Genomic DNA, 25,652 nt, shown 5'->3' with positions numbered 1-25,652 from the left:
ATGGCCACCAAATCTAGCAGAACCTACAGGCCAATAAGAACCCGCCATGTCACTGTCGAGATGACGTTGGGGCTTCCTATTGTACGACCGTGGTGGCCATCTTTAAATGTCCAGGAAGAACACAGGCAAATAAACCGGTAAGTATTTCGGGAACCAGGAGCGAAAAAATAGCGCAGGGCAGCTCTGGAAGAACCCCACGTTCAGATTCTGGAACTAAATAACAGATGGAAAATAGGCACGATTGCTGTTTTAAGCTCTTTAAAGTAGGAAACTCTTTAAGGTTTTATTATCATGCACTTAATTATTATTCCGTTTGTATTTTATGCTATTTTTAACATGATGCATTAAAGCTTATATCAATTTCAGAGCTTATAATATCTTGCCGACCACATATACACATCAACAATATTAATATTTTGTCTTGCTTAGCACTGAGTGTACGCAGCGCTGTACAGAGCAGTTTGCAGGCACAATGAGTCCCTTAGAATCTAATGTTGGTGCCTGAGGCACAGGAAGATAAAATGATTTGCTCAAGGTCAAAAGGAGGTGACAGTGGGATTCATACCAGGTTTAGCAATTCAATAGGCAGTGTTCTTATCACTCAGATACTCCTACTTATACTCTAATAATAATTAACTCTTAATGAATAGCCTTTAAATATGGCCCCTGGGACTTATACCTTATGCCAGGGGTGGGCAACTCCAGTCCTCAAGAGCTACCAACCGGTCACGTTTTCAGGATATCCCTGCTTCAGCACAGGTGGCTCATCACTTCCAGCTTCAGCACCGGTGGCTCAATCAGTCCCAGCTTCAGCACAGGTGGCTCAGTCTTGTAAATCTTTGTTTGACTTTTTATATACCCTTTTTTATATAAACATGTGCAAGCTAATATAGGAATGTCTGTTCTCTTCTGTAATGTTCTAATAAAAGGCAAAAGGATTCCGCTTTCAAAGGTGCAGTCCAAGCAATATTCTAACTCCAACCCCTTGGATATCACTTGTGGTGTCCCGCAAGACTCTGTTCTGGGGGCCCTACTCTTCTCAATGTTCATCAATGATCTTCCCACAGCTTGTAAGGGAGCTTCAATACACATGTATGCAGATGACACAATCCTATATGCACACAGCCATAGCCTCTCCGACCTTCAACACATACTTCAATCTGACTTTTTGAGACTTGAAAACTGGATTTCCCATAACAAACTGTTTTTAAACACTGACAAGACTGTAACAATGGTATTTGGGACCAAGGCTACATTTTGAAAGCTTCTAATGACTGAGCTCCAGATCAGAACCAACGCTAACACCACCCTAACTCCTGTTACTAGTTTTAAATACTTGGGCATATGTTTTGACTCATATTTAACATTCGGGATGCACATTTATACCCTGATATCCAAAACCTATGCCAAACTAGGTGTACTTTACAGGAACCAATCCTCCCTAAGTCTGCTGGTCAGAAAGCGCATCACACAGCAGATGCTGATGCCAATAATCGACTATGGGGACATAGTATAAGGTTTGGCACCCCAAACCCACCTTAGCAAACTTGACACCCTCTACAATGTAATATGCCGTTTTGTTATCCAATGCAATTACAACACACATCACTGCGAAATGCTCAAAGAACTATATTGGTCATCACTTGAGTCTAGGCGCAAAGTTCATCTTTCCTGTCTTGCCTTCAAATACTTTCTGGGCAAGCTACCCGTCTATCTGAACAATCTCCTCACCCCTACCACATGCAGCACTTATCATCTGAGATCTGACTCCAAAAGACTATTCATGGTCCCAAGGTTCAGCAAAGTATCCGGCCGCTCCTCCTTCTCTTACCGTGCACGCCAAAACTGGAACAATCTACCGGAGACTCTCACAGCCGCCACCAGTCTAAGTTCATTCAAAACTAAAGCTGTCTCATTTTAATCTGGTCTGTAACTGTTACATACGCATCTAATATATATTATCTCTAACTGTGCATGCAATGTCTTGTATATAATGTATACCCTCTTCACTTATGTAACTATGTATTTGTAACCATGTATTATTTGTCATCTTAACTCTTTGCCCAGAACATACTTGAAAACGAGAGGTAACTCTCAATGTATCACTTCCTGGTAAAATATTTTTTATAAATAAATAAAAAATATTCTACATGTGTTTTTTTTTTTTTTTTAAATAAATCAGTTCTGTAGTATTAGATATGACACTACATTTTTTTATTCAACTCTTAATGCCATTTTTAATTAGTTTTAATATACTGATCAGCCTTTGATTTCTATAGCAGAATTTAGTCCATCTCCCCAGCAGTGCAAGATCTTTGAAATACTTTCCTGTTTGTGATAATCTGTTGCCAATGTTTCCAGCAGTTTGAACTGCAAACTGTCACAATAATTAATGTTACCGTAGAAATATCAGGATACATTGTAGCTGCTCAGTTACACCGACTGAAGGCTTGATTGAAACTGAAAGGCAGCCATTTAGTGAACCCTGGGAAGCAGGACCTTTGCTGATCACTCACCGGAGAACGAATCGATAAACAGCTCAGATAATTAGTTTTCAATAAAAGGTAATCAAAAGCTGCACATATTAAAATAAAACAAGTTTCTTTTTTTTTCTTTTTAAAGTGCCACTTGGACTTCCTCTTTAAAATATATCTTAAAGTCTATGACAGTTCTCGATGTATTCTGTAAAGGCTGCAGTCTGCAGCAAATCTGGTTTTTCAGAAAGTTAGTTCACTCTTTGTGACTGAACCCATAGAACATGTTCTTAGCTCCCTCTGATGACCATTGGAAACCACACATTTTCTCCTTGTTCGTGCATTCAGCTGCTGAGTGGTTAGATCTAATTGCTTCCAAGTGAGGTCAGCAAAAGGTATTTATCGAAAAGCATTGAACAACAACAGGCTCAACACACACAGAAAACCCCTCTTGCGTGTTGATTTATGGAAACAATTAGGATTGTGCTGGAGTTTTTCTGAGTTGAGAAATAGTTTGTCGCTACAAAATCTCATGTTGCAAAAAGCAGGCAGCAGAAATGGAATACGTGTATATCCAGCTGTTATCAACGAGAACAAGTAAGTTATCTCTGCTTTTTAAACAATACTTACAGTGTTCAGCATCTGCTGACTTTTTCTGCATTCTGATAACTGGGAGATCGGAAAATCTCACAGTTCTATACAGATTTAAGCATACTTTATCGGCATGGCTATGTCTTTCTGTAACTTGCTGTTGAAGCTCTCAAGCTTATTCTGACAGCTAAAGATGTGTGCAGCTGTCTAGTTAAGCGTGCTTTGTAAAGTAATGTCGGTTGCATAATGTTTGCAAAAGTAAGAAACATTTGAACTTGCATGTACTGTACGAAGGAAAGTTGAGCGAACACGAGCTTCATTATTCTCAATTTAAAAAGCCATGTTATAACATAGAATTACTGTCATTTCATTTGTATTAAAATTGGAATCAACATCAACATTTAAAAATCAGGTAGGATCGATGTAGATTTGCATTTTTTTCTCTCCACGTATATACAGTATATATATTTTATATAAAGATACATTCCTTACAACACACCACCATTTGACACCATGCATGGCTTGAGTATGCGTATGGCATTTATCAGTCGTTATACATATGTTCGTGACTACATACTATAAACGTTTATCATTTCTTTACAGTTTTGTTACTTTTGCATCTAACAGCAAATCTGAGTAGTCCCGAATATTACAACGGCCAAGGTCATTCCATCCTGATCTTCTGAGGGATACAGTGATAGGAAACATACTCTATACAGCGATCCAGTTTTTCTTCCCCCCCCCTTTCTCATCTATGGCATACAGAGAATACGGCAAAACAAGCCTGGAAGTATCCTGAGCCATTGGCTTTGCATCGGCGATAAAGACTACAAGCAGGTAGGTCCTGGACCTAGGAACAACAATCCACCTGAGATTTAAGTTTCATTATGATGTTCATGACCACCCAGAGCACTGCACTATAATGCGCAAATGGATACTAACTTGGATCCTGCCAACACTGCTCTACAGACGATACCTTCACATTATCTTTCTACTGGGCACGCTCTCTCTCGCTTGCAATGACATGACTCCAGAGCAAATGGCTACAAATGTGAACTGTTCTAGCCCTGAGCGGCACACCAGAAGTTATGACTACATGGAGGGAGGGGATGTAAGAATAAGGAAACTTTTTTGTCGAACGCAGTGGTATCTGTGGATTGATAAGCGGGGTAAAGTGAAGGGTACGCAGAACCCAAACGAGAGCTACAGTAAGTAATCGTCTATTAATTACTTATTTGAGGCTATCATTTTAGGTGGTTTCCAACTTCATGTCGTTCGCAATGGGCCACCTCCATTAATATCATCATCTTGATTTATGCTGTGACCGGAGGTTTGGGGGCCTATGTGCCAAGCATTGCACATTTAATTTGTGGCGTAACATTGATGCATAGAAATGTCCCATTTAATTGTGCTTTCGTACAACTTTTACTTTTCTCAATGTGCATCTTAAGCATCAACAATCGTTATGGTCAAATATTTTGGCATTTAAAACCAGAGACAGAACATGAAACACAGACAGAGCTCAGTGCACATCCAGTTATTAAGAATTTATATTAGTGTTAGGGACCCTTGAGATGTGGTCTGCCGTGTAGTGGCTCAGGGGCTTACAACAATTTGGCCAAAATGTTATACTAAAAGACCATTTTATTTAATAGATATCTATACATATATATTTAGGCATTGTACCGTATATAAGTTTCGCTGGATGTGCACTGAGCTCTGTCTGTGTTTCATGTTCTGTCTCTGGTTTTAAATATATATTGCCATGCTCAGTAGCACTAATCTGTGACACTTATATGCTTATATATATGTTGTGGTTATTTTGGGGGTTCAATATGAGCTTGTAGGTGTCCTGTATGTTTTACAAATATTTTGGCACACAGAACTTGAAAGCGATTGGTGCACATAGGGGAATGGTATGTATATATATGTATTATATATAATTATATATCTATATAATTATTTTTTTTCAATGGTATCTCTTTGTAAAAAAGAACCCTAGAACGCGCACCAAAATTGTCCACCAAGTTTAATCTGGCGTAAAGTCTAAAAAGTCTGTTTACATTGTTAACGCAGAATTAAGTTGCTATGCATCAACCATAAATGTATCTGACGCAGCACGGATGCTACATACATAGTTACATAGAAGTTGAGGTTGCAGAAAGACAGATGTCCATCTACTTCCACCCATGTCAAAGTTACAGTAGTTAACCGACATACTCATCCTATGGTTGTATTGATATTGATCCAGAGGAAGGCAAACAAAGAAAAAACCCAGTGAAACATTAGCCAATTATGTCTCCATTATGTAAGTTAACAAAAGGAATTATTTTCACAGTATGGCTATTATAAATAATGACATTAATCCTTTTATATTTCCCGAATATTATTTACACACAATTCGGTTTTCATTTAAATTGCATCAACCAGGTATTTAACGTGACAAAATGCAGCACACGTCGTTTACGTCACATTTCTGAAGTCGCAGAAAGACCTTTTTACATACTGTAGGACGCACATTTTATGAAGGTTTGTACTACTTTTAGGCACTAGGATTTTGACGCACGCATTTTTTTTCCCCCCTTTTTTTAAATATGATCTTGCCACATAGACCCGGGTTGATTTTGAGATGCGTCACTTTAAATTATATGTTGCTGTGGTTAGTTGTAGCTCTGACTGCTAGCGAATGACTTCAATCTGGCAACCATTAGCGAAAGGCAGCCTCTATCTACAAAGTGATTGAAGGGTAAAAGCAGACATAAATGTGGATCATGCGGAGACACTGCCATTGTTTTTCGGAGTGTGTGCAATTTTGAAACAATGCACTTGGGATAGAACCAACAAAAAGTCTCGTCTTGTGGACACTTGATTGGTTTTGATATGTGCATTATTATAGGAATCTATTGTTTTTTGTTTTTTTAACCCTGCAGCACATAGTTTGACTTAAGCTACTGTATAGTGTGACCGTTCCAATGTAATGCATTATTCTGGTAGCCGCAGTTACTTTTACATTAGTTATAGAAAAAACTAGATACTTTGGAGGTTGCAAACTCTGAACGGTATATTTGTGGCTTCCAAAACCGCAACAGATCAATTCTTCAGAGGTTGTAACGTTTATTAACAAAGCATATGTTTGTTGCATCAGTTCATCAGCCATTGACAGATACATTCCTGTTAAATCCTTTTGGTTTTATTAACTACAGTTTCATAACTAGCTGCCATAATGGCAAATTGAGTTCCATGGATCATTTGTAAATTGTACATACGCCATCTATGGGGAGTACCAATTATCCAGCTGATATGTTTTTAGCTACATGTATGCTACAACAGATGCAGTTTAGACACGTTTCTCTCTGTGTTTGTCAAGGCACTTGCCCCAGTTTTGGCTCCTTTAGCCTCTGCTTACAATTTGGGGAGCGGAGCATCAGGGGGAGTTAGGGGAGGAGAAAATGAACACAAGTATTTAAATAGGATGCATGGAAATCTGCATCTGGGGCTCTTACTTTCTCAGGGTTTCTAGCATCAATAACATCTGATATGTTTAAGGTAGAGTAATTCTCTCTAACTAAGGGGTCTACATCAAATGTAAGAAACCTTGATTAGGAAGTTCCTTACATTTGACGAAGATAACAGCAGGAAGCAGAATGAATTTGATGTGCATAAAGACGCACCTTTAGGGGGAACACTGTTTATTCAATAATGGGATTCAGGAATCTCAAATAATTAATTGCAGTTCCATGTCCATTCTTAAATAATTTCTCCTTTAACAAGTAATACAATCTGTCTGTATTCATTTTCCAAACCACAAAGAGGAGAATGAATAGTCACCCAGTACAGAATATATTAAAACACCACAACACTGACCTGACATCTGCGTTTACTTTAGTTACCATTGTCTTTCAGGATGTTCAATGAATAAATTGTATTTCGTGCATTAGCATTCTAAAAGCAATTAGAACACTTACACACACTGAGAACTTCCCTCTAATTATAGACAAACCATTGATGACTAATTGACAATACCTCAACTTCTCTATGCTTTGGTAATAATACCAGGGAGTGCACTTTATGCTCTATCGTTAGTTATTGGTATTTTTGCATATTTCCTATAGCTTTCCCAATAGTTGACAGGTAACGTGTTAATATTCTTTTGGTTCTTATCTGTATGCTTAGCTTCTTTGCTGGAGAACATACTGTAATTGCAATGTACTGGTGAGTAATACTGTATGCTGATGGATAATGTATGTATTTCCTAAACTGCCCATCAGTCTTAGGGGAAGATTCACTAAGCTGCGATACTGGGTATCACAGCTCCTCTATCCCGTCTTAACTGCCTTTCGATTCAAAACCAAATAACACAGAATGGAGCTGCAATACCCCTTAAGGGAGCTTACTGAATCCTGGCCGTAAGTTTTATAACATAACCTGGTTATTTCTGCTTCTATTTAACAGCCAAATGTAGTTGGCGTTACTTTAAAGTGGCTTGTTCCAATAGAAAAACACTGACGAAGAACTATTGTATGTTAGCATTGCAAAGCGGCAGAGGGTTTCGTGTCATTCTTCTCATAGATATGAATGTGTGTGCGCAGAGTTATTCGAATACTGTCAAAGAATGCATGAAAACATACCATTCGCGTTGCTGCTTCCAAAATGTGAGTCGCTGTATCATGTGCACAGCAGTCATTATATAAGGCATTTGAAAATAAATATATAGGTAGCCCCGATGTAGTAACGCTTACTCTTCGCTGAAGCGGTCCATGTGACCATGACGGTCGCAGCCCGGAAGGATTAATGCTGCAGAGTGTTCCATTCAGAAGCGCGGACCTCCCCACCGCCCGATCACGGCAGATCCTGTCCCCTGCGCCGTGGATGTTTGCTTTTTTTGCTCGCGGAGCTCGGGACAGTCTTGCTACATTTGTATGCATGATACCTTTTTATTGGCTAAACAATAGTTTACAGTAGCAAGCTTTTGAACCTTAAAGGATTTGAAGAAGAACCCTGTGAAGTTTGAACGCTTGTACACTGCAAGCCATTAGGCTACGCTTATAGTACTGGCGACGGCGACCCGTGACGTCACACGTCGCCGTAGCGAAAGTTGCACTCTGGTTGGCGATGTCGCTGGCGGCAAGGGGCCATGTGATTGGCTGCTGCCAGTCATGTGGTGCGGCTGTCTCTGTAAATCTCAAATGTTTTTGACTACAGCGATTTTGGTAGCTGTGACATCACACGTCGCCGTTGCGCTCACTATGGGCGGTCGCTACGGATTACATTAAGTTGCTTTGCGCCTGCACGGCGTCGCTGTAGCCAGTACTATAAACGCAGCCTTAAGCCAGTACTATAAACGCAGCCTTAGTGTTCAATGAAAGGTATCATGCTACCAATGTTTTCCTTTTCCATTTTTCACATAATATAAGGGACCACTACAGTATGGATACAATTAATTGTGTCTATATGAGGAATAGAAGCCTGCACATGGATAATCCTATGCAGTATGTGTCTAGTACGACAAGGTCAAAATCAACATGGGGAAAACTGTTAAATATTGTTGTAGTACTGTAAATTTATATTGGGTTGCTCAGTAGAGACAAAGGGGGCACATCGTTGGTGACTTTGTAAGATATGTTAAAGTACATGTCTCCTGTAAGTTATTCAGCAGACAAGCTAGGGAGCCCCTGAAGAACTTGAGAACTGTCCAAACATTACACTGCTCATCTAAGTGAAATGCCAATCCTACAATTAAACCCTTTTCTACTCCCATACAGTATTTACAGCAAAAATATAGTTATAACAGCAACCACCACAAGGTACCAGCAAGAACCAAAATACCTTGTCTAGTTGTGTGACTTTAAAAGATTGTAAACAAAGGATTCACAAGTGTTCCCTTTTGACAGGGCATGTGCTTATACACACAATCCAAACCTTGTATGTAGAAGAGAAATATTTGTATTCCGTGTACAGCACTGCCAAATACATATCACTGTCTGAGGACGTTAAATGCAGGTGCAATTATTCTCCGCTCTGGTGAGCTTCCAACTGCAAGTACTGTATAAAGGCAGCTCTCTTTGGTGGAGAGCATCAAGTGAGATGCCTACATTAAAAACAGTCAGGCTGTCGGTTCTGAATTCTGCATTATCTTAAAAACCTTTTATGTCTTCAGTGATGATTTAGGAGTATCACACCCAGGCTCTTACAACCAATGGCATTTATGTACCTGTATTATTCATCACCATCCAAGATGATCATTACAGTTATTGATGCACTTGGTGAGATCTGAAGGCTATAAGCCCTAGACACTAAAGTTATTTAAACCCTGAAGGTGTGTAATTGGTGACCTAATTACTAGCTGTAGATGAAATCTCCTTGTAATTCATTTATAATTGCCACTGTACCATTTTACTATGCCTGCAAGAAAACTAGATTCACGAGACAAGCTCTAGCATCTTGATATAACCCCGGGGCACATGGGCTTACAGGAAGATGTAGCTTTTGTGATATTGGCCCACTTCAGTGCTAAAGGTTCCTACCACAAATGGTTCTGCAGTGTTTAAATGTCATAGTTATCTTTTTTTAACTGAAACTTTGCTTGAGGAAAGGACAAAAAAAAAAATCCACTGATTTATTGTCATTTTGCATAATAGAATATTCTTCTCAGCTTCTTAGTTATCACTAGTTAGAACGACAAATCATTGTAGTGTTAACAACCAATGTATGAATAACTAGTATTAGCAATTTAAACTATTGTTCTTCTAGCACAATTTTGCTTTTGAAATATTCTACCACAAGTCCTTGTGAGGTTGGTCACAAACTCCTTTTTCACCATTGAGTCAACGGACCTTATTAAATAAAGTACATGAGTGCCGATTCGGTGCTACCCAATCCCAATCACAGCTATCATATTATATTGAATAAGGGTCAATGTATAGCAGAAAGTCAGGGGTCAGGGTTTTGTACCCTTCAAAATCCTGACACCAGAAATGCACTGTTTTACATCCATCTGCCAGTCAAAAGAGAAAGTATGTATTTTTTTTATGTCCAAATAGCCTTTGCTTATTGTGAATATCTAAGTCCAGTCGTGTTTTTCAAACCAATTCGTAGTTGCCCTCGAGTTTCCAGGGCAAACATCCAAATTGGTTCAGATTCCTTGATCGTACACGCCAACTATTTTCTACCGGGTCCTTATTTGTCAAATGTATCGCTCAAAAACAGCCAAATAAAACTCAGTTTTATTATATGAAGAGTATAAGCTACCAAAAGTATCCATTTCATTTGCTTAATTAAGCCAAGATAAAATAAGCTATTACCAATTATTTTAAACAGCATGAGCACTTACTGCCTGGGGCACTCGTCTTTTTTCATTGTTGTTGTATATGTTTTGTTTCTGTGGTTTACAAACAATTGCACATTTTTTTCTGTAATCTTCTCAATATGGTGTGAATACTGTATGCTGCTCTGTTATACTCTCTAATACAGTATGACTCTAATTTGAATTGATTAGGTTTACACCTAGAAGAAAGCACAACAGACAGTAAACCAGATCGTAAAAATGTACAGCATGTAACCTAATATTGAATACAATGGCAGCACAGCGAGTGGGAAACTAGTTAAATCTAAGCAAATTAGCGTCAGATAATAAACAAGCTACTAGCTCTGGGAGGGATTCACTAAACTTCGTTAAATCACGGCAAATAACGTGACGTTACCTAAAACAGGAACTGACGTTATATTCACCAAGCCAATTATATGCAAAAACACCCATACTACATCTCCTGACTGAGCCACTGATTGAGCCACCTGTGCTGAAGCAGGGATATGCTGAAAACCTGACCTGATGGTGGCCCTTGAGGACTAGAGTTGGCCACCCCTGGCATAGGTTTATGGTCACGGTATGTTTTCGATAATGTTCTATTATCTTCAGATAACGTGCCGTTGTGCAAGTCTTGGGGTTAACCCGATTCCAGACCCCGGAACAGGGCTCTTGCTGGAGTGGAGAGAGACACGAGAGGGAAATAACACTACAGTCTGTTATTTAAATCATACCTAACTCTGGGGTTTCACCCATCCAGACATTGCAGAAGCCCTACTTCAGGATCTGGATGGAAGTAATGCAAAGTTTAGCTATGACCTAAATAACGTCATTCTTTCTCTCGGTCTTAACACTGTTCCTTAGTAAACACTGTTCCTTACGGCAGGGGGGCGCAAACTTTTTTCCCTGCGCCCCCCTGACGGCTGTCCCCTCGCTCCCGCGCCCCCCCCAACCCCAACTTACCCGCGCTCCGGCGTAATGACGTCACGTTGCCATAGCAACGTGACGTCACATGACCTCGCAGCGTCATTTTGACACCGCGTTGCCATGGCGACGCCGGGAGGAAGCCGCCGGAGCCACGGGTAAGTATGGTTTACAGAGGCCCTGCAGCTCCCCCGGCACTTAAATTAAGTGCCTTCGGGAAGCGCGCGGGGCCTCTGTAAACCCCGCGCCCCCCGTCGGCAGTCTCGCGCCCCCCCTGGGGGTCGCGCCACACAGATTGCGCACCGCTGCCTTACGGGAGACAACATGACTCAACGTTATATTATTACCTTTAGTGAATACAGTGTTACTATTAACATGACATGAACTTAACCAGGTTAACGACAAGTGAAGTGGCCTCACAAGGTTGAGTGAAACTGGCCCTAAATATATAACTTTATGACGAACAATTCTGTAATGATCCAACTGAGAAAGTCAGTTTCTGATTGGATGTGTTTCCCCCCCACTCCCCCTATTGCACCGTTCACTCCATCGATGAGCATTACCACTTATTAGGGCTGCTGGTATCCCATCTGTTCTCAACTAGGATGTTCTCATAATGACTGATTTTGTAGAAAAATGACTCAGACCGTTCGATAACAAACTGTGTGACCTTGTATTTGATTGAAATAGTACTACACTGACACAGAAAAACTCATTATACTGAAACAGAGTTTGTAACAAATTAATTTAAAAAAACATAAACAGCTACTGGCTAGTCTATACCCTTTGATGAATACTTGTAATCTGTCTCCACATTCACAATGTATGTTTGCGCACCAGGTGAAATATGCCTATTTTTGCACCCCCCCCCCAAAAAAAATCAAGGCATTAAAAGTCAATATGTAAGATCACGAGGCCCTGTTTTACAGTATACTGCCATTTTTCGCAAAATTGGCGGAATTCTGAGCAATGTGAAACTTTCGCAGAAATGTCGTGAAAATGCAAAATGTAACAAAAACGCAAAAAAAAATAGCGATAGAAATCTGAACAGATATGCACATTTCTAATGTAGACACTTGGAGGAGCTATAGACTAGAAAAGCAAGATAATTATCCTGCACAAGGCTTTTTTACAGTGGTAAATTGCAGGCGGTCCTCGCTTATCCGCCGGAACGTGTCCCGTAAACCGCCGTCGGATAGCGGACCGTCGGATTGCGGGTCCATGTTAATCCGCGAATGGCGAGCTTCAGATAAGCGTTTCCGACGTCGGGTAATATGTCCAGCGGACTGCATTTATGCGGCGTTGGATAAGCCGTTAGACGGAAAGCGGCCCGTCGGATACTGAGGACCACCTGTCCTGTATTATTATTATTATTATTTATTTGTAATATGCCAACATATCCTGCAGCGCAGTACAATGAGGGATGCAGAGATTTGATAATTAGATAAACAGAATTACATACAAATACTTACAAACATGCGCAAACGGATACAAAGAGTAACGAGTACCCTGCTCGGAAGAGCTTACACGCTAGAGGGAATGAGGGACAATGTTGAAACAAAAGATAAAGTGGCTGCTCATTGTGGGTTGGAGTGTGGGCCAGCAAGACAGCTGATCCCAATAAGGGTTGAGGCTGTGGATGTTAGGGTTGTGTTCTCATAAGCAATTTAGTTCAATTCTTTGGTTAAAGTATTTTAAGCGTACGTCCCAACCCACTTACAGGGTGCACAGCTGGGCTCAATTGAGTTGGAGGGCGGGGAGTTGGATGTTCGAGGTATGCCGGATAGGCTTCCTATAAAAGGTGAGTTTTTAAATGTCTGAATGCTGGGAGAGTCTGATGGTATCTGGTAGGGAATTCCAGAGAGAGAGAGGGCAGCATGGGAGACGTCTTGAAGGCGGGAGTGAGAGGAGGTAATTAGGCAGGAGGAAAGATAGATGTCATAGGCAGAACATAGGGGGCGTTTAGGGATATGAAAAGAAATGCACACACAGCGCACCAGAGATCCGTATTAAAATATAACAATTTAATATCTGGTCAAATGACCACACATATAGTAACCAAACACAACTAAATTGCACAAATACAAAAATTAAGAAAATTGTTATTATTGACACAATACACAACAATTAAATAAAATTCCAAATCCCTCCCCCACTTTATAGATGGGAACATTGGAATCCCTCTTTCCATTTAACTAAAATGGTATTTTCACTATATTCACATTGGTTTCCTAAGTATCAGTGCTATTATCAGTAGCCTGATTTCATTGGTTGGCGGGGTCATATAATGCGCGTGAGCAGCCTCTAACGTGACCTCCTGACGAAGCACGCTCACCCATTGGCTGGGACAGAAGAACCAGGAAGCGCGAGCGGAGGAGAAACCTGCCGAGCACTGGTGCAGCCCAGATGCTACATCAGCGCCAGCCACGGCCACCCGCTCTGCAGCTTATGGTTAGTACATGTCCCCCCCTTTGTGGTTCTTGTAATCACTTTGCTGTAGCTGAACACTGAAACTGAGTGGTTTTTTTTTGGCAAATTTGGTTTTTGGTGTGGCTTTATAGAAGTAAGTGTCAGTCCAGTAGCCTCGTGGGGGAGGGATTTGGCATTTTATTTAATTGTTGTGTATTGTGTCAATAATAATAATTTTCTTAATGTTTGTATTTGTGCAATTTAGTTGTGTTTATTTACTATACGATATTAAATTGTTATATTTTAATACTGATCCCTGGTGCGCTGTGTGCGTTTCTTTTTGTTTTTCCGAGATCCCCTTTGGGAGACCACAATTTAGGAGCGTTTGTGGAGTTTCTCCGCGTACAGAGCTGCAAGGGGGTCTTTCAAGTTTAAATTCACAGGACAGCATGAGCGCGTATTCCTTGGGATATATTTGGGGTGAAGGCGGAGATTTATGGGGGGGCAGTGTCGTTTAGAGCTTTGTAATTCAGAGTTAGGGTTTTAACTTTTATTCTAGAGGATATGGGAAGTCAGTGTTGGGATTTGCGTAGTGGAGCAGCAGAAGGGGAGCGGTGAGTGAGCTGGAGTAGTCTGGCAGCAGTATTTTAGATGGATTGTTGATGAGACAGGCGGACAAGAGGAATATTAACTAGGAGAAGGTTGCAGTAGTTATGGAGGGACAAGATGCGTGAGTGAATTAGGATTTTAGTTGCATTATGATTGAGAAAACGGTGTATATTGGCAATATTGCAGAGATGGAGATGGCAGGACTTCATGAGGGACTGAATATGAGCAATGAAGGCGAGAACATTGTCAATGATTACCCTTCAACACTGGACTTGACTTGTTGATAAGATTGTAGTGTTATTGACAGTGAGGGAGAGTTTGGGTGTAGGTGTGGCAGTGGAAGGGTGAAAAGAGTATTAGTTCTGTTTTGGATATGTTAAGCTTCAGGTAACAGTGGGGCATCCTGGAGAAGATTGCAGAGAGACAGTTGGTAACACAGGCCAGGAGAGATGAGGCATGGTCAGGGGAAGAGAGGTAAATTTGGGTGTCATCAGCATAGCGATGAAACTGAAAGCCAAAAAATTGCATTAGTTCGCCAAGAGAAGAGGTGTAAAATGAGAAGGGACAAAGCCTTGTGGGACCCCAACAAAGACAGGGAGTGGAGATGAGGAGACACCAGAGAAGGAAACACTGAAAGAGCGGTGGGATAGGTAGGACATGAAACAGGAGAAGGCTGCGCCACGGAGGCCAATGTAATGGAAAGTGTTTAGGAGAAGGGGATGATCAACAGTGTCAAAGGAAGTAGAGAGATCCAGGAGAATAAGAAGTGACCCTTAGACTTACCCGTGAGTAGGTCAATGTCCACTTTTCTTAGTGATGTCTCAGTGGAGTGCAAAAATAAAGCAGGTAGTTGGAGGAGAGAAAGCAAGTCTGGTGGTTATATACGCTCAAGTAGCTTGGAGGCAAAGGGAAGAAGAGAGATAGGGCGGTAGTTAGAGAGGAAGGCTGGGTAAAGAGAGGTTTCTTAAGGTAAAGAGAGGGTTTCTTTAGAATGGCGTGATAAGTGCATGTTTGAAAGATGAGAGAGGTTAAAAAGATGACTAAGGGTGAGGTTTAGTGAGCGGGAGAGAGCACAGATGTGAGAGAATAGGATCAATGGGGTAGGGTGTAGGGTGAGATGATGAGAGGAGTGCGGAGACTAGTACTGTAGATGTACTAGTTACTGTATTGAAAAGTCTTTCAGAATGTCCCAGAAGAATAAACAGAAATGTTTCACTATATAACACAATCAATTTTCAGAGTACTGTTATAACAATTTCAGTTTTAAAATGCCAGAAATGCATATTGTATGGTTGAAAACTTCACTTATCATTAACATCACCGGTTGTGTCAGTTGTCTCATACTAAAGTGCATTCTACGTACATGTCAGACAATATTTTACTCAATGCAAAAAACATCATCAACATACTGTAACATCGCGAGTCTCCCTAACATGAACCGAATTTAGTGAATGCAGAATTATGGATCTCTTATGGGTGCCTCACTTTTGCTTTCTCAGTACATTAAAAATAATATCTAAAATAGTTGCATACACAAAATTCAGTGATTATATGAAATTCAGAATGTTTAGCTGTCACCCCAAAACCCTGTGTTCACGTTCATTAAATAACCATTGAACCATCTTTACTCGAGTACTTTGTTCGATTTAACTTCCTATTTAGTATTGTGAATGTGCTCACAAGTGATTATTTTTATTTTGCGGTTGTTAGAAATAGAAATACAACTTTCTTTTATTTTGAACATTTCTTCAAGTGTAGCTGAAATGTAATTCCCCACTGTTGACAAAATACAACCACAGCAAGTTGTCTAGACATGTTTGATCAATTTCAACAGGTGGATGTGAATATCTGCAAAAACTGAAAGCAAATGATTTTTTTTTCTTTGGCATATTTGGTACGAGTTAATTATGTACCAATATGGAACAGGTTTTAAACTAGGGACATTTTGCTACATCCCATCTTATGATGGAATTGATTTCACTTTTCACTTTGATTGATTTCACTTTTTCAGTGTTTCGTTGTTTGCTTTTATTAGACAGACAAGCAAGCCTAATTTAATGCGGACATCTTTAAAAAAAAAAAAAAAAGCTTCTGTAGTTCTCAGAAATGTAAGAGAGCTTCTTTAAAAGTACTGTAACTACCTGATCATTATTTCAATATTTCAATGTTAAAACAAAGCAAAATATTATTTTTATAGGGCCAGATGCTGAAAGTTTTGTTAATCCACTTAGTGTCACCTCAATAGTAATGCCGTATCCTCAAAGGACAACATAACATAACATTAAGGCATTTGTTCCCAAAAGCAGTATAGCATTAACTGTAACACACGTAGTGACAACGAGATGCAAATGAGGTGTTATCATAGCATCGCCAAGCCACTAATGCAGGGGTGGCCAACTCCAGTCCTCAAGGGCCACCAACAGCTCAGATTTTGAAGATATCTTTGCTTCAGCACAGGTGGCTCAATCAGTGGCTCAGTCTTTGACTGAGCCACTGATTGAGCCATCTCTGATGAAGCAGGGACTGATTGAGCCAACTGTGCTGAAGCTGGGATAGCCTGAAAACCTGATCTGTTGATGGCCCTTGAGGACTCGAGGTGGCCACCCCTGCACTAAAGTCTCTTAAGGGTTATGCGGAGATGTACTGCAATGTAACGTTATTGAAGCCATAGCTGTTGTAAACTTGATGTTACTAACATCCAGTGTTTTGTAGTGTTTGTTAGGCATGATTTAAATAACAGCATTATTTCCTGGCATTATTTCCATCTCCTCTCTCTCTCTCCACGCCAAAATGTACTGAATGTCATGTTATTGGAAGAGAACACCATCTTATGTTACAATAATGTGACATTAAGTGTATGCTAATGACATGTATTTTGGACGTTGATTTTGCATGTAATTAGCTTGGGATACCGTGTGAACCCAGGGAATGGAACGTCTATTGCTGTTCTAGGTAACGTCATGTTATGACCTCTTACTTAACGGTGCTTTGAGCCTCTGGCCTTAAGTGTTTATTTTACCCTTTGGCCCTTTATAAATGATCTTAGGCAAGGTATTTTATTTCACTATAGCTCTGATATGAAAATTATGTTTTAAATTCATATTGTACATCTGTACGTATAAATGGCAGATTTTTTTTTTACTGATATGGTGATATCTGGTCCTTTGACGACAGGTCAGGATTAAAGAGGCAAATCAAGCTGGCAACCTGTTTTTGCAATTAAAAAACAAAAACATAGGATTGAAACAGGGGGTCTTTGGAGATGAACCCCATTAATTTCAGCTCCGGGACCCTCTGCTTCCGGAGATATAGACCTCCATAGGGGGTGCTGGTGGCCGCTCCGCTTGGCTAGCAGGGTTCACGTAATGGCAGAGTTTCAAAGCTCCCGCGTCCTGCGGACCAATAGGAAGCCGTGACATCATCAGGTTCGGCTTCCTATTGGCCAGCAGGAGCTTTAAACTTTACCAAGATACCAGCACCCCTTTGAAGATCTGTATCTCGAAAAGCAAGGAGTTACCCGTAGCTGAAATTAATAGGGTTCAGCTCCGGACACCCAATGCTTCCATCCTATGTTAAAAACAGTCATTAAAATAAAAGAAGCATGAATTGCTCCTTTAAATGCAGCTTAATTAGCCAAAAACAGAGGCAAAGATTTAGCATTGCACTGTAGATACATCATTTTCTTTTAGAAAATGACCTGTCAGAATGTGCCACAAGACCAAAAAATAACCCCACTTGTCCACTATAATAATAGCATCTCTTGTTACAGCGATGTGCAGAAGTCTTGCCCTTCAAGCATTTCGGCTACTTGCTTGATTGGTTGGTTATTATTTTGAAACATCCTCTTGGAAGGGAAGAGGTTCCCCTTAAATCTGAAAGTGTGAACGTGTATTTCTTCAAGGTTGGAAGTGTGTGAAATGCCATGCAGAGAGTAAAATGCACTATTACGGCTCTCCATAGCTGTTAATCTACAATGAGTTGTCATGCATGTTCATAGGCAGGCAGTGAAGCAGGATGTGGGTACTGTAGGTTGTTTACATTTCTCTTACACACAAGAAATGCATATGACGGCCCAGACTAAGGTGAGCCGAGTGCCAGAGAGTGAGGAGAAGGGGCAAACAAATTCCTGAGTATCTACAGTACAGTATAGGCAAAGGGATCGCATCTGAAATGAATTAGGCTTGTTCAAGCAAGGGAAATTGAAATCTAGTACTGGAGTGGTTACACCCTCACACAACAAATGCAGGCTTCAGCTTTTTACTAGTGGTGAAATATGTTGCAAATGTTACCCAAAGACAATGCTGAAACAAGGCCTCTTGCGTGCCAAGGACTGATTATCCGAGACTGACTTTGGCACGTGAAAGCACGGTCTCCAAACTTAGCAGAAAGAGAAGTCAAAGCACAGTCTGTTACCCACAATCATTTCAAGGTTCTGTAATGTTACTCTTCACGCTGACTATCATTAGGATGCTTTTTACGCATCCCATGGGTGTTCGGGTTTCAGAGTAACAGGAATGTGGTATGTTGTCAATTCCTGCCTGCGCTGTTAATGCTTCTTTTTCGGGGAGGGGGAGGGGAAAAAAGAAGAAGAAGAGGCCTGGGATAGTTGCATTACACATGGCTCAAGGCAAGAGAGCTTCGGTAAGTGGCACTGCTGCCTGGAGGATCAAAAGGACAAGTACAATTGTACCCATTAATCAGAACATCAGGCCAATTTATTAAAATATATTACCACTTTTCACAACGATTCCCTAGACACCTGGATTCTGTCGGGCGATTGCCTTGAAGACGAGAACACGTATTGAAACACCTGTAGCGCCACTAACAGCTGTACCTACACAGATGTATCAGCTCAAAAGGGATTGGCAAAGCAAGACAGGATTAAAGACATGGCTTGAAAGTGTCTTGAACCCTTTTATCACGGAGGAGCCTTCAAAGCAAAAAAAGACCACGGGGTATTATTGTATGTCCATTACTTTGTTAGGCCCGGGCCATAGAGCACTCAGGCGTGCTGAGGCGTGCTGAACAGATGCAGAACGCCCCTGCATCTGCTATCAGCGCGGCTATAGTTTCTCCCTGCTGATGCGCGCTGAGGAGGAGAAACTCTTCCCCGAGCGCCAAACTGATATATTTGGTGCTCGGGGAAGCGGAGGAGCGGTCACGTGACCGCTCCCATCCAATGGGGCTGCAGCCGGTTCCCCACAGAGCCGCCATTACCAGCCAGAAGGTTATGTGTGTATGTGTGTAGGAGGGGGGGGAGAGGGTGATGCCCCGATCGCTGCCCCCCTTCTGCTCCGGTCCCTGCTCCCCTTCTGCTCCGGTCCCTCTCTCCCTTCTGCTCCGGTCCCTGCCCCCCTTCTGCTCCTGTCCCTGCCCCCCTTCAGCTCTGGTCCCTGCCCCCCTTCTGCTCCTGTCCCTGCCCCCCTTCTGCTCCGGCCCCTGTCTCCCTTCTGCTCCTGTCCCTGCCCCCCTTCAGCTCCGGTCCCTGCCCCCCTTCTGCTCCTGTCCCTGCCCCCCTTCAGCTCCGGTCCCTGTCTCCCTTCTGCTCAGGTCCCTGCCCCCCTTCTGCTCCGGTCCCTGCCCCCCTTCTGCTCCGGTCCCTGCCCCCCTTCTGCTCCTGTCCCTGCCCCCCTTCTGCTCCTGTCCCTGCCCCCCTTCTGCTCCTGTCCCTGCCCCCCTTCAGCTCCGGTCCCTGCCCCCCTTCAGCTCCGGTCCCTGCCCCCCTTCTGCTCCTGTCCCCCTTCAGCTCCGGTCCCTGTCTCCCTTCTGCTCCTGTCCCTGCCCCCCTTCTGCTCCGGTCCCTGCCCCCCTTCTGCTCCGGTCCCTGCCCCCCTTCTGCTCCTGTCCCTGCCCCCATTCTGCTCCGGTCCCTGCCCCCCTTCTGCTCCTGTCCCTGCCCCCCTTCTGCTCCGGTCCCTCTCTCCCTTCTGCTCCGGTCCCTGCCCCCCTTCTGCTCCGGTCCCTGCCCCCCTTCTGCTCCGGTCCCTGCCCCCCTTCTGCTCCTGTCCCTGCCCCCCTTCTGCTCCGGTCCCTGCCCCGCTTCTGCTCCTGTCCCTGCCCCCCTTCTGCTCCTGTCCCTGCCCCCCTTCTGCTCCGGTCCCTCTCTCCCTTCTGCTCCGGTCCCTGCCCCCCTTCTGCTCCGGTCCTTGTCTCCTGTGTGTGTGTTGTGTGTGTGTCTGTGTGTGCATTGTGTGCGTGTCTGTGTGTGTGTATGCATGTGTGTGTGTGTTTGCATTGTGTGTGTATGTGTGCATGTGTGTGTGTGCATTGTGTGTGTATGCATGTATGCATGTATGTGTGTGCATTGTGTGTATGCATGTATGCATGTATTGTGTGCCTTGTGTGTGTGTGTGTGTGTATGTGTATGCATGTATGTGCATGTGTATGCATGTGTATGCATGTGTGTGCGTGTGTATATATATATATATATATATATATATATATATATATATATATATATATATATAATGTGTGTATGCATGTGTGTGTATGTGTGTGTATGTGTGTATTTGCGTGTGTGTTTGCGTGTGTGCGTGAATATATTTATCAAAGTTGCACAATGTTAATAAATAATTTATTCTCACCACGTCTTTTTTTTTTTAATTTTTAAAATATTATATAATATACAAACACACACACACACACGTTCCCCAGTGACACACAAACACACAGAACACTTCAAAGTGACACACACACACACTGACAGCTACCAAGTGACACACACACACACAGTGATACCCGCCTCCCAAGCGCGCTTGCTGTCTCCTCTGTCAGGACAGCATAAAAGCTCCTGTTAGCGCGAGCGTCAGCAAGCGAGAGCACTGCTCAGCGACGCTCAGTGCACTATGTCCGAGGCCTTAGTGATGCAATGAGCTTTAAACAATCATTTCTGCTTTTTTGGCTCGTAGTCCAGGGGTTGGGCAACTCCAGTCCTCAAGGGCCACTAAAGGTCAGGTTTGCAGGATATCCCTGCTTCAGCACAGGTGGCTCAATCAGTCCAGGTTCAGCACAGGTGACTCAATCACGTCTTCGACTGAGGCACGGATTGAGCCACCTACTGTATGCTGAAGCAGGGATATCCTGAACACCTGAACTGTTCCTAACCCTGGAGCACTGGCGTTTCCCACCCCTGGACTAGCCCTTACATTTGTGCACTCATGAAGTATAGGATGTGCAATATAACTTGAAGTGGTTAGAAGTAGCACTGGAGTTAAAGAACCAATTCCTACACGTAGCAGATCTCTGTCATAGACTAGCATTGTTAGACCGTGGATATGTCATTGTAACACAGAAACGTAGAGTTTGACGGCAGATAAGAACTACTTGGCAGACTTGGTCTGCCCATTTACCTAAAACATCAAGTAAGCCAAACAGCAACCAAGATAGAAACTGAAGCAGGCATTCATTGTGACCATTGTTCTACTTTGTGCATTGCAGTGGCAACATAATTATATACACGGTAAATATGACCATATACCTAATAAACACATTTTGTATTTCTTATATTTACATAGTTGATATATCTCAGCTTTGAAGTCACTGGCGTATAGTCATGTTATAGAGACGTCAGGATCATTAAATTATATGTCATTAACATTTGAAGGGATACGGTATTACAGATCTATAATGAATCCAGTCATTTAGAAAATAGTTAGTTTCAGATAAACCCATTCAGTCTTTGAACTTGGTATAAAACATTTAATTTGACATCAAGGCACAATATCGGGGGTTGTCAATGTTCTTCGTTTGTCTCGAACTTACTGTAATAAAACCACAGACTTACAAAGCCCATATTCTACTTCTCACGGGAACTGAAAGGATTTATCAGAGCCGACAAAATTAATAAAAAATCTCTACTGTGCTGGAAGGTTGCCGGGTGTCCAGTATCGAACTGGACTGTCTTGTATTTGGACACTCTGTCCAGTAAAAAATTAGAGGTAATACTGGACATGTATGAGTCCATTATTACCACACTGGACATAGTAACCTGACCGGCTTGCGGTGGGGGGTGAGGGAGCGCGGGATTTCCCTGAGTAGGGTTGTTGTTAGGGGGCTAGGCAGCTTCCTCCATCCTGATTACCTGTATTACCCACCAGCAGCCAATCAAGAGGAGGAGTCAGGAGCTTGAGGGTGGGGCCAAGGAGAGGAGGAAACAGCATGGAGGGGAGAAAGGTGACAGGGGTGTGTGTGTCTCGTGCACGTTGCACCTTTCACCATTGTTACCAGTATTTTTGTAGAAGCCATCTGGCAACCGTAGCTGTAAAGGCCAACAACATATTTATTGTTATATGTCAAGGATACATGTAATGTACAGGGCAGGGACATTTTCCAGAGGTAAATCATAAACAAGCAGATTAAGCTGTAAAGGTACAGACGGTAGGTACAAATACAGGAATTAAGAAGTGAATGAGATAAGCATGGTTTTTTTTTTGGAAATACTGGTAAAAAAAATACAGATCAGGTTGGGAAGAGGAAATGAGACTAGACTGACAGGCACAAAAGATTGAAAGATTGTTAAAATGCCCTTTCTATGTTCCTTGCCGCTAACAAGAAATCTCTCCCAGGTCTGCCTCTCCCTTGTACCAAGAGGTAAAATATTTGCAGCATTATCTGTTTTGCAAGCTGGCAATAGGTTTCACATACGGTACATACTAAAAATACATATGGATGCATTATTGAAAAAAGACTACTATTGTTATACAGGCCTAGTAAAGACGGAACATCTGCAACCATTCATGCTTACAATTTACAATCCATTTTCACGGAAATCAGACTGGGAAAATATGTTGTACCACTGCATTAGCACAGGGGCCATGAAAAGGCTTTAAGGCTGCCCTTTCCCACTAATATCTGCTTAACCCTAATGCCAGTATAATGCCCTTTTACCCAATTGCACAAATTGACTGACATACCATGATACACATACAGATACACTGATGCACACACATTGCATACATATTACACTGATGAACACACATTGCATACACATTAACAGTCTGATAATGAGATATATAGGTATAATAGATAAAGATAAACTGATCAAACGATACAAAAACATGATACTTTTTCAAAAGAAATGATCCACAAATGATTCAACATTCATCATCCATGTGTGAAAAGGTATGTGAACTTTTAGATTCAGTAGCTGGTGGCGCCCCCTTGAGCAGCAATGACTTCAACTAAGTGTTTCCTGTAACTGGGGGTCAGTCTCTCTCACATCGAGTTTGAGGAATTTTGTCCCATTCCTCCTTACACAACTGCTTCAACTCAGTGACATTTGAGGGCTTCCTTGCATGGACAGGTTCTGTCACAACATTTCAATGGGGTATAGGTCTGGACTTTGACTAGGCCAATCTAAAACATGGAATTTCTTCTTGTAGATCCGCTTCTATGTTTAGGATCATTGTATTGCTGCATGACCCACTTTCGCTTCAGCTCATGGACGGATGGCCTGACATTCTCCTCTAGAATCTTCTGATACGATGCAGAATTCATGGTTGTGTCAATTATGGCAATCCTTCAAGGTTCTGAGGTAGCAAAGAAGCCCACAGCCATCACACTCCCACTGCCATGCTTCATGGTTGGGACGAGGTTCTTCTGTTCGAGCGTGCCATATTTGGTTTTCACCAAACATAATGTTTCGCATTAAAGCCAAAATATTTCACTTTTGACTCATCTGTCCAGAAAACATTGTTCCAGAAGCCTTGTAGATCATCTATGTGCTCTTTGGCGAACTTCAGACGGCAGCAATGTTCTTTTTAGAGAGCTATGCTTCCGTGAACACCATTCTTGTTCAGTCTTTGTTGAGTTATGAACACACACATTAGCCAAGGCGAGCGTGGTCTGCAGATCCTTGTATGTTACTCTGGGGTTCTTTGTGACTACCTAATGATTTGCTGGTTTGTTTTTGGAGAGATTTTGGTAGGACGACTGCTCCTGGGTAGAATGAATCCTTAGAAATGGTTTTGTAACCCTTTTAGACTGATAAACATCAATAACTGCTTTTCTGAGGTCCTCAGAGATGTATTTTATTTATTTAATGGTGGTATGACGTGTTTCCACACACCTGTATGGTGAAGACCAAACTCACAAAGTTTCAGATCTTTATATAGGGTGGGGCCTCCCAAACTCACACTAGAAGATCTACCTAATTATTTAAACACCTGATTCTAACTATCCCCTTTAATTTAGCTGATAAAACCAGGGTTTCACTTACTTTTTCACATACCCTGACTCTTAATGACTCCTTATTTGTCTAATTCATACATCATTTTGTTTAAAAAAACATGGAATTGGTTAATATAAACCCCATGGGATATTTAAGAAAAGACTAGTTTTGATTCAAAAAGGTTATCATGGAAAAACTATGGAATTTACGTCATTATCTTTGCGGTTCACACTCTTTTTCTCACCACTGTATATCACGGAGCTCAGCCTGTGCTTTTTTGCTTAGAGGACACAACTTATTTTTTTTAGTCATCAAGTATGTGACAACAACTACAAACCTTTAATCATGCCAAGGATTTGCATCTCCCAGGGTCAGACACCAATAGGTATTATTATGACAATGTTATGGTGGTCAAGCAGAGAAGAGGTGGGACATCTTGATGACATTTTTGACACCTCTGCAAACATGACGGTTCCCAACGTGAGTTTGGAAAGGTTTAGGGGCTTATTCTATATCTGCCGAAGCGGTCTATCGAGCTGTTTAGGGCTGAAATTCCCCTAGGACTTCGATGGGGAATTTTGCCTGAAAACAGCTTGATCGGGCACTTCTACGGATATAAAATAAGCCCCTTAACGTACCTCTAGATACCCTTACCAAAAGTATGATACACTGTATAATCAATTCGCTGTGAAGGCTTCTTTTCCGTGCTGGCACAGAGTGGAGCTCTTCAAGCCAACGAAGACATCTTCACAGTTCATGGCATAAGTGCCAGACATGTTTGATACATTGGTGGAATTAAATGTTACTTTTCTAGGCAAATTGGTGTTTAAATTTCCATGCGCACATTTTTTTTTTTTACCTACAGTTAGCCAATAAAAGTATCATTCATATTTACCCAATATATGTCTTTTTTTGCTGGCCAACACAGCGCCACTTTCATTTCGAAATTCCTTCCCGATGAGGACAATAGGGCAATTCTTAGAAAGCAAGAAACTGGTGATTATGCAGGACTAATATATAGTTTTACATCCAACATTATCTATTCTCTTTGGCATCGTCAAGGATATGTTTTCACTGGATAACAATATTTTTGAGTTGCATCAAAGAAAGCATGGAAGACAGTTGATTTAAAAAAAAAAACATATTACATGTTTTTTTTATTTTTTATATCATT

The 25,652-nt window shown here is 41.7% G+C and overlaps 2 protein-coding genes across 2 annotated transcripts in view; one reads left to right on the top strand and one right to left on the bottom strand.

Annotated features, from left to right (window-relative positions):
• FAM227B (family with sequence similarity 227 member B) overlaps positions 1–25,652 on the bottom strand; it is a 185,362-nt gene that overhangs the window by 78,105 nt on the left and 81,605 nt on the right. The gene's annotated exons all lie outside the window — the stretch shown is intronic.
• FGF7 (fibroblast growth factor 7) overlaps positions 2,719–25,652 on the top strand; it is a 43,902-nt gene continuing 20,968 nt past the window's right edge. The window contains exons 1-2 of the mRNA XM_075575632.1: positions 2,719–3,071; positions 3,669–4,273. Coding sequence (XP_075431747.1) covers positions 3,988–4,273 — 286 coding nt within the window. The 5' untranslated portion in view covers positions 2,719–3,071; positions 3,669–3,987. The remainder of the gene's footprint in view (positions 3,072–3,668; positions 4,274–25,652) is intronic.

Source organism: Ascaphus truei, chromosome 18 (genome assembly GCF_040206685.1).
Source record: "Ascaphus truei isolate aAscTru1 chromosome 18, aAscTru1.hap1, whole genome shotgun sequence".
NCBI classification, from domain to species: domain Eukaryota; kingdom Metazoa; phylum Chordata; class Amphibia; order Anura; family Ascaphidae; genus Ascaphus; species Ascaphus truei.
The sequence above is the reverse complement of the archived record's forward strand: the minus strand, read 5'-3'. Positions and strand labels throughout refer to the sequence as shown.